The sequence below is a fragment of the Limanda limanda genome, chromosome 3 (genome assembly GCF_963576545.1).
Source record: "Limanda limanda chromosome 3, fLimLim1.1, whole genome shotgun sequence".
In the NCBI taxonomy this organism is placed as follows: domain Eukaryota; kingdom Metazoa; phylum Chordata; class Actinopteri; order Pleuronectiformes; family Pleuronectidae; genus Limanda; species Limanda limanda.
The window spans coordinates 18,963,513-18,977,299 of record NC_083638.1 but is presented as its reverse complement, the minus strand read 5'-3'; the positions used below and the strand labels follow the sequence as shown (position 1 = coordinate 18,977,299).

The window sequence follows — 13,787 nt, the reverse complement described above, 5'->3', positions numbered from 1 at the left end:
TTCCTCCTACCAGAGAGAAATGAAATCTGAATTTCTTAGAATCCTCATTTTCATTACGGGAACAATTGCAACACAAGTCAGATGTCTGTGCTGATGCAGTTTCTCGCTAATCATGAGGTCTTGTCTCTCTGCCCTCCTCCATGCTTGTAGCCACAGGACATGTACCCACAGCTTCACCTACAGCTACAAAACCTGTCAAATACTCCACTACACAAACACACACACTAGTTGTGCCCTGCTTTAATGTATGCTCCCATTAACCTCTCTGGTGCTTGTCCCAACCTGCAACAACAACTGATAAATCTGCTCAGCACGTAGACACTAGAAACTAATGAAAAAACGGAATCACAATAGGGCTGAGTAAGTTTACTGGAAATCCTGCCCTTACACGGAATACACACACTCACACACACACAGACCGATTCCTGGTAATGTTATTATTACATTACATTTCCTTTTCATACTAATCTTGTAAAGTCGTACAGTACACACAAACCTGTGTACACACTTATTTTTACAATGCATTTTTACTTAAAATTGTAATGAAAGTAAATATATTTAGTAGCCCTACAAATCTGTTCCAAACCTAAATCTGAATATAACCTTTTAGCATTTGGATAGTGAACATGGGGTCGGTTGTGGCTCAGGAGACAGAGCGGGTCGTCCACTGACCAGAAGGTCGGCAGTTTGATATCTGTCTCCCCCATTCCACATTCCAAAGTGTCCTTGGATTGTTCCGATTTTGTAGCCCAAATTGCGATTGTGATTAATGTGTGATGATTGAATGTGTGTGAAAGACCAACCTTTTAGTGGTCATCGGGACCAGACCACTTTCTTACCCATTAACACACACTATGTACAGTTAAAGTAGCCCATAATAACAATTATGATGCAAAAACAAAGCAGAGAATAGATCTTTTTTCACAGCAGCCATTTTGACATGAAACACACATTTTACTAATCACATAGATGACAGTTCCCAGGCTTCATCACTGTGGTGAAACTTGCTTCACCTCAAATGGTTAAACCTTGTTTCTAAATGAGCAAAAATGAAACCTAACATTCTTATGTGCTGCCAGTAATCTTATCTTTCCTTCTCTATCCACCATTGCTACAGCATGTTACAGCTTTATAATTGTGTTTAACAACCAGTGGTGCAGAAGTACTCAAACATTTTCCTTAAATAAAAATACAAATAAATACAAATGTACTAGAGTAAAAGTACCACATTAACCTTACCTCTATATGAGTAAAAGTAAGTAAATACTTGAATATATTCAAAGTATTAAAGGTACAGTGTGTAAGAGTTAGGTGAAAAGGATGTATTGGCAGAAATTGAATATAAAATAATCCTATTGATGTTTAGTCTAGTGTGTAATAATTTAAATTTTATGAATTGTTGTTTTCTCTACCATAGAATTGGCCCTTTATATTTAAATACATTACGTCGGGAGTGTTTTTTTAAAGTAGTAGTTTTTCTGACAACTGAAGGTTCTACTTCATGTTTGAAAAGGGTGAGTAGGATTAAGCTGCATTGAGCAGCCTGATTGTGGAGAAGACCTGAAGAGTCACAGCTGGAGAAATGCTATGTGTGATATATATATGTGGGCATGTGTACGTCATAAATATGTCACCAGCTGTGTGTGTGTGTGTGTGTGTGTGTGTGTGTGTGTGTGTGTGTGTGTGTGTGTGTGTGTGTGTGTGTGTGTGTGTGTGCTTGCGTGCGTGCGTGCGTGTGTGTGTGTGCGCGCGCTTGTGGGCGAGGTTGGGCAAGCTAATGTGTCATTTCCTGAAGGAAGATGATAGCAGCTGATGCAATCACTTCCTTTGCAGCATCGTCAGCTGAAACAAACTGATTCTCTCTGTCTCTCTCTCTCACTCACACACAGTCACACACACATATACACAAACAGAAGAGGAGTAAGAAGAACACAACGATCAAAGTGTGGAAGCCAGTCTTCTGCCCGCAGAGCAATTACTAGTTTCATAAACCACACTTTGCTATACGGACAGGTGTGTTGCGGTCTCATGTGGCTGCAGCTCTTTAAGTTCAACGTGATATCAACCTGAGATGTTATCAGCTGAGTTCCTCTTATCCCTACTGACTGATGAAAGTGATGAAACGCAACAGCTACATGGAATTTACGTGTTATCGCAGGAGGTGCATCATTAAAATCCAAAGCAGGTAGTTTTCACATAATTCCTCAACACTGTGTGAGTAAAAAGAGGAAGATGAGTATAATGTTGTACTAAGCAAATTGTTAAGATCTAGCTTGACAAAAACCCTGAATACTTGATCCTCTATTTAAGGGGTTTTTCTCAATCGGCTAGGAAGAAAGTAGTTAAAGAATATACATTACATTATATACATGTATCCTTATATTTATTTTTGAGTGATAACACCACTGAGGGATTCCTTCAAATACATCTGAGGGTCAAGAGATGTCAAAGTTAAGCTCCATGCCTCAACTCATGGAGCTTAACTTTGACCACATACAGAAATCAAGGGTCACTTGATTTCTGTATGTGGATTTCACTTTTGGAGTGATAGGAAAAGGGTCTTTCTCCCTCTCCCACAGACTTTCTCTGTGTTTTTGATAAACAGCATTCCTTTCCCTTAATGCAATAGTGACAAGAGGATATTACCTTGAAATCTCTATGATTCATAATGCTCTGATCTGTGTGTGTGTGTGTGTGTGTGTGTGTGTGTGTGTGTGTGTGTGTGTGTGTGTGTGTGTGTGTGTGTGTGTGTGTGTGTGTGTGTGTGTGTACACTCGGTTCCTATGCACATTAGTTAGTGTCCTGATCCATTGGTAAGTGTGAAACTGTTCGTAACAGCTCTAAAAATCAACTGAGCTCCATCTTAACATATAGCCTGTCCCTTCATCATTATCAATTCCTTAAAATCACACGCACATGACATCACATGCTTGCTACATGCACCACCCTCTTCTCATCGGTGTTTCTCTGCCAGCTCCTATAGGGCCACGGAGCCTCCTGACTAACATCTGACTCATTATCAAAGCACCTTAATATTTAAACATGACTCACCAGCCGGAGGCACCAGGACAGACCTGGTGTCAACACTTGAAATGTCTCAACCTGTGTTTACCAGCACAGTCTTACACTGCAGGAAAAAACACACATGCTGATATACACAAAAACAGAGGTGGAGTAAACATTTTTGATGGTAAACTAAATACATACCAAAGCGTATAAATATATGTGAGTTGTGCCCTCAGAAATGTACTTCAGTAAAAGTCCATATGCATAAGCAACATAATGCAACAAAAATAAATGACAGTGTGACTCTATTCAGAGTGTTATATTCAATATCTAAATATTACAGAAATAACTAATATCAATATGGTCTGTATTTATACAGAACTTTTCTAGCCTTGGTGACCTCTCCGAGCGTTTTACAGTACTTTTGTGAAGTTCAGCATCTTGGCCAAGGACACTGCAGCGTGCACAATGGAGAAGACTGGGATTGAACTGCCTACCTTCTGATTAGAGGATGACCGCTCTACCCTCAGAGCCACAGCCACCCCAGTTTGAGAAGTCAGTTCAACAAGATACATTATATCTTATAAGATGGCCATGAATGTAAAATGAGAGTGTCTGGTAACGGTACAGTGTTTCTCTTTATAATCTAATGGAGCTAATGCAAGTTAACAACATACTTTGAGGAAATGTACTTGATTTCAGTAAACTACCTTCAAACAAAAGTTATAAACCTACAAGAGACATTTGGACACACTTGTAAGACACGGCGTACACACAATGAAAGACAGACACACGTACACATGCACTCATGTAGAAGTGATACACACTCAAACGTGGACATGCTATAGAGTGAGTGGAATCAGGAGTGATGAGGTACACAGATGCTGCTGCTGCTGCTGCTGCTGTGGAGTCTGGGGAGTGTGGGACCTGCAGTGAGGACAGGATTCACTACACTCCCACATAATAACTGCTTCTCCTCAACGAGTCTGAAATGATATGATGATGATCTGAAGCAGCAAGAAACACACACAAACACACACACACACACACACACACACACACAAACAAGCACACACACACACACACCAAAACCTTATCCCCACTTCACCCTGTAACTGAACCAGCACAAAAATGCCTTTTCAGAACTGAGCTTTTCTGAAACCATATTAGAGTGGCCTTGAAACGAAAAACACAACAGTGTATTTTTAGTGGAAAAACTAAATAGCTACTATTGGCTGCGAGAGAGGAGAGAGAGACTAGGAACACTAGTACTCTGACTAGTTATAATGATAACAATAAGAGTGTAAAGTTGTTATTAATGATAGCAGCAGCATATATTATTATTATTATTATTATTAGTAGTAGTAGTAGTAGTAGTAGTAGTAGTAGTAGTAGTTGTAGTATTATTATTATTATTATTATTATTATTATTATTATTATTATTATTATTATTATTATTATTATTATTTGGTGTTGTGTTTTTCATTTGTTGTTGTGTTTCGTCTCTTTATTTTGTAATGTGTTGTTGTGTTTTGTGATTTGTTGTTATGTTTTGCACTCCAGGATCACCATAGTTTATGATGGAAAAGGTCCTAAAGAGGTAAAGTAACAGCAGCTAATTAAGTGTCCACCAGAAACACAGAGGCAGAGTTGGCTGCTGGTATTTCCTCAGCCACAGTGAAGGCGCTGTTACGCAAACTCGGACCTGATCAGTGATACTCGGAGGCGGTTAATGCAGAAAGTTTCCACTCGGGGAGGATGTGGAGCCTGCGCGCCCCAGAAGAAGAAGACTGGAGGAAACCATGACGCACAGAGAGGGCTGAGCTCTGCCTGTCAGGGGGGAGCCAGACTTCACAGACACTTCGTCTTCACCACGTTCACACGCTTCTCATCCACCAGCGGCTTTCATTACAGTTTCCTCTTGTTGCGTTGAAAAGAAAGTTCCTGAGGATGAAAGTGTTCCTGCTCCTGATCGTCTCCTGCCTGGCCTTACACCAAGGGGAAGGTAAGTCTGCGATCCATTATCATTAGATCGGGTTCTACAATATAAGAGGTTGAAGTGGAGTTTTTTTATTATTTCGAGTAGCTGCAGAGGAAACAAGTCCAGTCGATGTGTGAACTACATTCCAACACTTAACAATAGCAGAGCCACAACCTTCAGGCTCCATCAGTGGCTTTCTGACTCACAAGTCAAATGAGGGGTAGTTCCTCTCCTCTGGTATTTGACTGCCTGTGTCAGCACAACGGGATTACTCACAGCAACTGACTCCCACTCCTCATCTGTGGACGTCAGCTGGATGATATGTATCTAAACATCTGTCTACAGCAAATATCTCCATCTTTGTGAAATCTGAAATCACTTATCATGCTGCTGTGATGAGAGATGATGGTCCAGAACTTTCTGCTTCACATCATTTTTTATCAAATCGGAAAGAGCAAAGGCCTTTCAGTTTCCGGGTGACGTTTCGATATGGCTTGTTCTACATGTAAAGGGATTTTTTTTTGGACGGTCACCATGACACAAATAGCTGAGTGTGTTTTTCTCTAGGATGGAAATGATGTGGGGAATTCCTGTGTTTAAAAGGGAAGGGGCCACTTTGTGACGTAGTTTTACTCTACTAGGCCTACAACTGGTAGTAAAATGTTGAATGATTGGCTAACCCATCCTGTTATTACCGTTCATTTTTACCAATGTCATTTAAGTCGAGAACAGAAAAGCTTTATAGACTGTCATGTCATGTTTAGACTAAAGTGGTTTCATATCTCTTTTAAAGACATGACAAAAGACGGATGTGTTATTTTCCTCTTGTCAAATTGCATCAGGCGACTCGTCAAATAGCAAAGCACACCTGAAAGCTTGATGCCTAAAGGCACAGGACACCAAAACATACACTCAGTCTTAACATTACCATCAGTCCATATTAGGCCCAATTAGGTCTGGGCGATACAGACAAAAAATAGATCAACATAAAATGTTTCACATCTGTCAATTTTGATAATTAACATGATAAATGTCACAGTATTGTTTAGTTTAAAAACTGGAATTAACTGTTGTTTCAAACTCTTCTTTATGAGCCCTAGTCCTACTTTTTTTGATGAATAGCCTCCATCACAGAAAGTCAAGTAGAAATGTCACAAACCCACTTTTACCACATTTATAAATGCTTAAATGGTGTAAAAGATTGTGTAAAAGATGAACTTTTATGTTACACAAAACCGCTGCTAAAGCGATAACATTATCTTGCTTGTTGTATCAACAAGACACTGCTGTCAGCTAGTTTCACAGGATGCTAGTGGAAAATAACACCTAATGCTTAAGCTACATAGTATCTCTACGATCAACTTGTAGTGATGTGTAGAGAAAAAAAGCCTTGAATCTGTTAGTTCCTCTTCAAACAGAATAAACCGCTCATGAGCTGAAAGCCAAGAGACCAACTGTTGCTTCACAATGTTGCCGAATAATGTGGTAATCTCCAGAAACACCCTGAACACAGAACTGTTAAACCCTAAACGTTGCTGAACTGATCCAGATGAGGATCAGGATGTTGCCCAAGAGCTCTCTGACTTCAGTGAAACTTACAACACGACAAAAAAGAAGCATAAATGAATCATCATTGACTCTTCTATCTCTCTCTCTCTCTCTCTGTGTCTATAGGAGCACCGAAAAGCTACGTCTACAAGTTTTTGAAATGTAACCCTGATGGCAACCAGGCCAACTGTGTGACTCAAGAGACTCCAGTGAGGCCATGGAGGGCAGACCTGCCGGACAAACTGCCCTCTTCAAGCGCACAGTACCTGTTAGTATTCATGTGTTGTGTGCATCTCTTGAAAGACTTAGCAGGCTGGGGATGTGGGGGGTCTTGTTTGCTCAGTGAATTGCTCAGGGGAAGGTGAGAGCTTCTCGGTGGCAGGGAGTTCGCTCCTGTGTTGAAATGAACCAAAACATCCCTCTCTGCTGTACTGCTGTCAGATAAATGCAGACTTTCAATTTAGAAATGCTGATTCCGCTTTGGATCGCTTACTCTGGTTAACACAACTCGAGCGACACACTATCTATCTGGATGTGCGCCTGTGTGTATTTCCATGTGTTGTGTGTGAGAGAGTGTGTAAGTGTGAGGTAGGTGGCCAAGAAAAGCCAAAATAGAAGACGACGTGGAGGGAGAGAGACAGAGGGGTCAGCAGAGAGAGCAGGGAGGTTAGAGCTGGAACAACAAAGACCTGAGGAGTTCATGGTCGGATTTGCATTCGTCCCAGAGCACAGAGGTAGACGTTTAATGAAGATTAAAGCAGAAGAAGTCGATCTGTGGACAGTTGTGTTTCATTTCCCTGTACTTTGGAATGACAATGATGAGAAAAGCTGTTCTGTTTTCAGCACAAACCGAAGATAGTATCCAGATTGTTTCAGTTTTATCGTGATGGTTTCATTATGTACTTATTTAAACTTAGTCAAGATTATTCAAGGTAGATTTCTGTATAGCCTATTTGTATCTCATAAAAAGATGTAGTAAGAAATGAAAAGGGTCTTATGCTAAAAACTGAAAATACTCACTTAGTTTATGTCTGTTTGTCTGTTTGTACGCAACATTACACAAAAACTGATTTCCATTTCACTTGGTGGAGGGATGTGGTATGGGTCAGGAAGGAACCCATTACATTCTGGGGCGGATCCAGGATTTTCCTTAACACTATGAGGCCTTTTTTGACCTTTTCACTGTTTTCTCAGAGAATAATTAATGGATCTTGTGAGAAATGTATAGGGGACAGTGATTTGGTGCAGATCCAAATAAAATGTGAATCTGAATGTGGCTTCATAAGGGGACTGCTCGGCCTTGTCTGAGGTATGCGCTCTACTGAGTGTGTGTGTGTGTGTGTGTGTGTGTGTGTGTGTGCAGTGTTGGGGAGTAACGGAATACATGTAACGGCGTTACGTATTTAGAATACAAATTATGAGTAACTGTATTCCGTTACAGTTACAAATTAAATAGATGGTATTCAGAATACAGTTACATTGTTGAAATCAGTGGATTACATGACGGTACTTCTCTGTTTCACGAGTTTAATCACTGTCTCGTAAATCCACCGGAGGCAAAGCCCCCAGGAAGCAGCTGGAGACCAGGGCTGCAGTAAGAGCGCCCGGACCCCGGCGGCGTGAAGAAGCCTCACCGCTACCCGCTCGGGACCGTTACAGGCCCCGGGACCTTGGCTCTGAGAGAGTTCCGTCGCTACCAGAAATCTACGGAGCTGCTGATCCGCAAGCTGCCCTTCCAGCGCCTGGTGAGAGAAGACCGACCTGCGCTCCCAGAGCTCCGCTGTCATGGCTCTGCAGGAGACCAGCGAGGCATGCAGGGTTCACACCGGACGCTGAAGCGACGCTAAAATAATATCACCCGTTGACCCAGTAGTATAAAAGCATATGGTCACTTGTTGCTCCAACATTAACTGCAACAGCGTCCCAATTTAATGTCATCCATCTTCAAGAACTTCTCCGCTGTTTGCTCCGTTCAATGTCGGGTGTCGAGGGTAAATTACGTATTCTCCGCCCCCCCCCCTCTCTTTATTTAAAACTCCAGGACAACAGAAGGGGAATACAAACTATGGGATGCATGCTTTATCATTTATATCATATAAAATATATCATCAATATCGTTTAAAATCCTTTTTCAGTGTGTTTCCTGGAGCGATATGCTCGCGTCAAGCGCAAAAAATAGACCCGACGCCGAAACGATCGCTGCACGGCGCGAGGCAGCCTTGGCGCAGGGGGGGGGGGTTCAGCCTCCGGTGAGACCCGCACAGAGGTGGGAGTGGATGGGAGCCGGACATCCAGCGGGCCCGCAGCATCGGTGGAGAGAGAGTTTAAACTGCTGCTGCTCCACTGACTATAACAACGCCGCAATCATACACTTAAAAAATGCAATACAAACCGGAAGTATTCCAAGTATTCAGAATACGTTACTCAGATTAGTTAATGTAATGGAATACGTTACAGATTACATTTTTGTGCATGTATTCTGTATTCTGTAACGGAATACGTTTTGAAAGTATCCTTCCCAACACTGTGTGTGTGTGTGTGTGTGTGTGTGTGTGTGTGTGTGTGTGTGTGTGTGTGTGTGTGTGTTTGTGATAGGGACTGGTTATCTCAGAGGGGTTTCTGGAAGCATACTATAGCTCTGTGAAGTAAAAACATATAGTATATTCAGTTCAGGGTACTTGAACTGAATATATTCCCTAATTTATTACTGCTGCTGACTCGCCTATCTCTGAGTTACATTAAAAACGTCAACACTAACATGTATTTGTTGCAGCAACATTTGATATAAAACAGAAAAAAATAGATGGCATTTGCCTGAGCTCCTCTCTTCTTCGGTGCTATGCACCTGTGAACATTAGTGGATTGTCACAAATTGTTAGTCATAATTAATTCAGCATTATTATTTTTCCAGGACATGTACATACTTTCATGTCTCTGCCTTAAATAGTTAAGTATCGGATGTTCCTTCAATGTCTTTTTAAGTTTTCCCATGACCAACTCCATCTAGAGACCAGAGCTGAGAAGGAAAGGAAATATAGTTTGAACCTAAAAGGAATTCAGACCATTTTTATTTAGACTCTCAGTACATATTGTTCCATTTAGTCTAACTTGAAACCTTCAAAAGAGGGACCTACTGGAATAATGAGCCAGTAAAGAAGTGCATATGTGTGTACGTGTAGCACATATGGTATGTGTAAAAGATGTTAATATGTGTCTGCTGGCAAAGTCAGTATCACAGTCTTAGTCTGAGCCCGCAGTTTCCCCTTTTATAGTTCCTCTTATCCTACATTTAATGACAGTTAATGACCTCTGTTTTCTTTCAATAAAGAAAAAAATCATATTTTACACAACCTCAGTTAATGTTAGATGTTGAAATCACACAGTGGGATTGGAGTGGGTTTAAGGAACTCTACCATTATATACTCTCCACATGTGTAATGCCAGTTAGTAGAGCGCACACCTTTACCAAGGCCCAAGGGTCCCCTTACCACTTGTGGAACATTTTGGATTTTAGTTTAAATGACGTGTTTTAGTCCACATAAAATACAAAATTACAAATATGGTTTTATCACAAATAGTTGACAACTGCAATTACACCACAATACTACTTAAAAAACTTGAATTCAAGTTGACACCTTTGTCCTGATCTAAGACCACAATCCTTTGAGTATGCAGTATTTCTAAATTTTAATATTGAGATTCAACTGATGTGTCCTACTTTATTGAACAGTCCAGTCTCAGTGATGCTGCCACATGACACCTGTCTTGAGCTTGTTTAAGGTGAACACAGAGAAACTCTCCCCATTCAGCAAATGAATGTAAAGTGTCAAACACGTCATCCCCCGGCACAGTGACAGTAACCATAACACATTTGAGGGTGGGGCTTAACACAGCGTTGGGTGTTGCTGCGTTAATGTTTTTTACAGTTACTCGACTCATGTTGAAGCTGTTAGTCCAAAAATTTACTTTACTAGGTTTTTTTCACATTGGCTCTTTTCTCTCCTTCTTCCTGATTAGACCTACCAAACCGTGACCCTCCTGTTACCACTGTGTTTCACTTTTAACATGTTTGTTGGTTCATCAAGTTTTTTCCAACATTTCTTCAGCAAGTTTTTAGGATAAAACCGCAGCTCTCAATCCTCCTGATGTGAGACTGCTGATTGTTCGAATATGAAAGTAGAAGCCTGGTGGATCTCCTGCTGTTTAACACGATCATTTACGAGTCATTCATAATATTCAGTTTTCTCGACAGACTCTCCTTTGAAGGGGTCGTAGTAATTGTGGTTGCCAGTTGAATCCCTCAGTTACATGTTCCCCTCTTACACGAGTGTCAGACCTGTGTGACACACAAACACAAAACAATAGACCAGAAGCAGCGGACCACCAGGCGTCACAGCCCACTTCCTCTCAACACTTCCCTCCTGCTTCCTGTCGAGGGTGAGCTGCAAAAAGGGAGGAGGGCTGCGGCTGATGATGTTTTTAAACAAGCACAGAATGATGCAGGAGGCCAGATAAGAGGCCAAGTAACAAAACGGACATTCCATTAGAACAACTTTCATTTCAAAGTTGTTTCCAGGTTCATTCACTCACTCTTTCCAAACAGCCTTTACACTGGTGTTCTTCTTTGACTATTTTCCTTTGGGCCTGTTTGCTATGTAATGTTAAAATTATAACAAGCTTCACACAACCACGTCATTGAATTTAGTTTAGTAGCATTCAGGAAATTGTTTGGTTCACAGATGACAGAGTAGATACCTCTGCCACCCACCTCGTAGGGCTCATAAATACACTTTGGATGTAATTTGTGATCTTGAGTTTGGTTTCATGGCCGAGTAAATTTCAGAGTTTTTCTGTGGAGATCGTGTACATGAGTGGTTTTTCAAAAAGGATAATTGGATTGTTTCCTCCATCAAGGAGGTTGTAATTTCACCCCTTGGTTCGTTGGTTGGTTTGTTTGTTTGTAAGCGTGAATGACTGGACGGATTACCACGAAGCTTGGTGGGAGGATGTGGTGTGTGTCATTACATTTTGGTGCGGATACAGATTAGGGGCAGATCCGGTATTTTTTGTCACTTTAGTCAACACTGTGAGATTGGGTGTTTTTCAACATCTTCGTTGATTTCTCAGAGAATAATTCATTGATCTTGATGATAAAAAGCTGCCATGTTTATGAGTGTGTGCAATTTGGTGCAGATCAACATATTGCAATTGTTGTAATTTAAATACAACAATTGCAATATGTTTTTGTTTTGTATTTTGTCATCTCTGTTCTTTTCCGAAGCGATGCTGTTAGAGTCATGTCGCACTGAAATCTACAACCTACTAAACTCCATCAACATTTCTCAATATTCGACTTTCATTCTGTTTCCAGAGAGGCAGTCCCTGTTGAGGATGAACGTCCTCCAAGAGAGGAGGGAGAGGGGGAACGGCCAGTGATCAGTGGGGAGTCACCTGAGCCTGAAGAAGGTTCTGCAGGTTATGAAGGCTCTGCGTCTGAATGGCCCTTCATAGCTGACCGGGCGTTTGCGAGTGCTGAAAGTGAGACAGGCTCTGGAGAGTCCTGGACAAAGAGCGACATGGACCTATACAAAGGTAATGTTTGTTTTCTACTTCCTCTCCCAACTCTAAGTCTCCATGTTTTCTGCTTCTGTCTGATCTGTCTGATCTGTCCTTATGTGTCTGCAGTTGGAGATAAGAGGGGCATGAGATGGTTGATGCCCAGCAGGTCTGTGGTTGGTGAAGCAAAACCAGAAGAGCAGGAGTTGAGAGAGGACCACCTTCTGCAGCTGTAGGCTGGACACCCACCCTCTCACAGGCACACACATAAACACAAGGATAGTGTCTATTTCATTTCCATCTTATCCATTCAAATCACAAAGTGAATATTGCCTCGCCTCCTGGTGGTGGAGAAACTCTGTTGCTCAGAGGCTGATTTAGACTGATGATCTCTTTTCATTCCCAGTACTGTTGATGGTAATTATTCTCCTCAGCAATGTATCTGCCATCAATTGGCAGTGGCCAATGTTTGTGCTTTCTTGTGAAAGATGTGTGAGTTTGAAAATGCTTTTTAATAAAAAAATTTAAATATGATATCAAACAAGTGTAATACCAGTGCAATAAGATGGCACCTTAGTCGATGACTTTAGTCTATGCAAATATGGTTCAAAGGGCTATTTATATAATATCATCCCATTCGTGTCAAATGTTGTGACACTTACCTGTTTTGTAGCTTTTCCTGGGAACTCCTGGTCTGCAAAGTTGAATGAGATAATTGTGCAAACCAAAACCCCTCAGGAATGAATTTTCGCAATCTTAACCACTGTGATCTGGAACATATTCAAAATATGTATTATGTATGCGTTCCAACACGCTCTGTGTTGTCTAATATGCATTTGAAATTCTTCTATTAATAAAGGATTTACAACAACTCTATTCTGTACTGTTTTCAGTGTATCGTATCCTAACTCTGTTATCAACTGTTGAATAAGGATTTAATGAGATGATGCTCCTCCTATCAACATGAGAGAATGTGTTTGGATACTGGTTATCCTGTTGTCTCTTTATAGAAAATTTAAAGTAATTTGGCTTTATCAATTTGTGTTTAACCATATACGTGTGTATAAATTGTGATATATTGCTGATAGAGCGTGTGCAATTTGTGGCAGCTGATTGAATTTAAGGGGACCTTGGCGGAAACAAAACTTAAATACAAATTTGTATTCCAAAATTAGCTAATCACAGAAAAGATTATATTGTAATTGTTAATATAAATATGTATTGGTCAGTAAATAACAGGAATAACAGCTAAATGTCACCATATTTAGGTTTCTATCTATATTTTTGAACTTTGTAATATTTAAACATTTTCATGAAACTATAAAAGATAAAGTCAATGGTGAATAAAATATTAAATTCAAAACTAAATGTTAAACTCAAATGTAGAATCTGCGTTTAAATAAAAAATCTAAATGATAAATTCAAATCCGATTGTAAAATCTAAATGTAAATATCAAATATAAATGTAAAATATAAATAACAGTTGGCCTAGTTATTATTATTCATATTGAATTACATTTATCAGACATGAGGTTACTTAAAAAAAATCTTTTGAAGCTAAACAAGATAAAATATTATTCTTATTTTTCCAGTTTTACATCTGCCCCATACAAGAATTGTAGGGACTAAATTCAAAAGGAGTAAATTTATAAACATGAAAGTCATCATAATTGTTTACACATGTGTCATCTGCTCA

General features: G+C 40.2%; 1 protein-coding gene across 1 annotated transcript; it reads left to right on the top strand.

Moving 5' to 3' along the window:
• The first annotated feature begins 4,821 nt into the window (after positions 1–4,821).
• On the top strand, positions 4,822–12,963 carry srgn (serglycin). The gene is made up of 4 exons (XM_061067918.1): positions 4,822–5,011; positions 6,662–6,803; positions 11,907–12,127; positions 12,221–12,963. Exons 1-4 carry the CDS (start codon positions 4,957–4,959, stop codon positions 12,325–12,327), a joined length of 525 nt encoding a protein of 174 aa, XP_060923901.1. The 5' UTR covers positions 4,822–4,956; the 3' UTR covers positions 12,328–12,963.
• Positions 12,964–13,787: the final 824 nt, after the last annotated feature.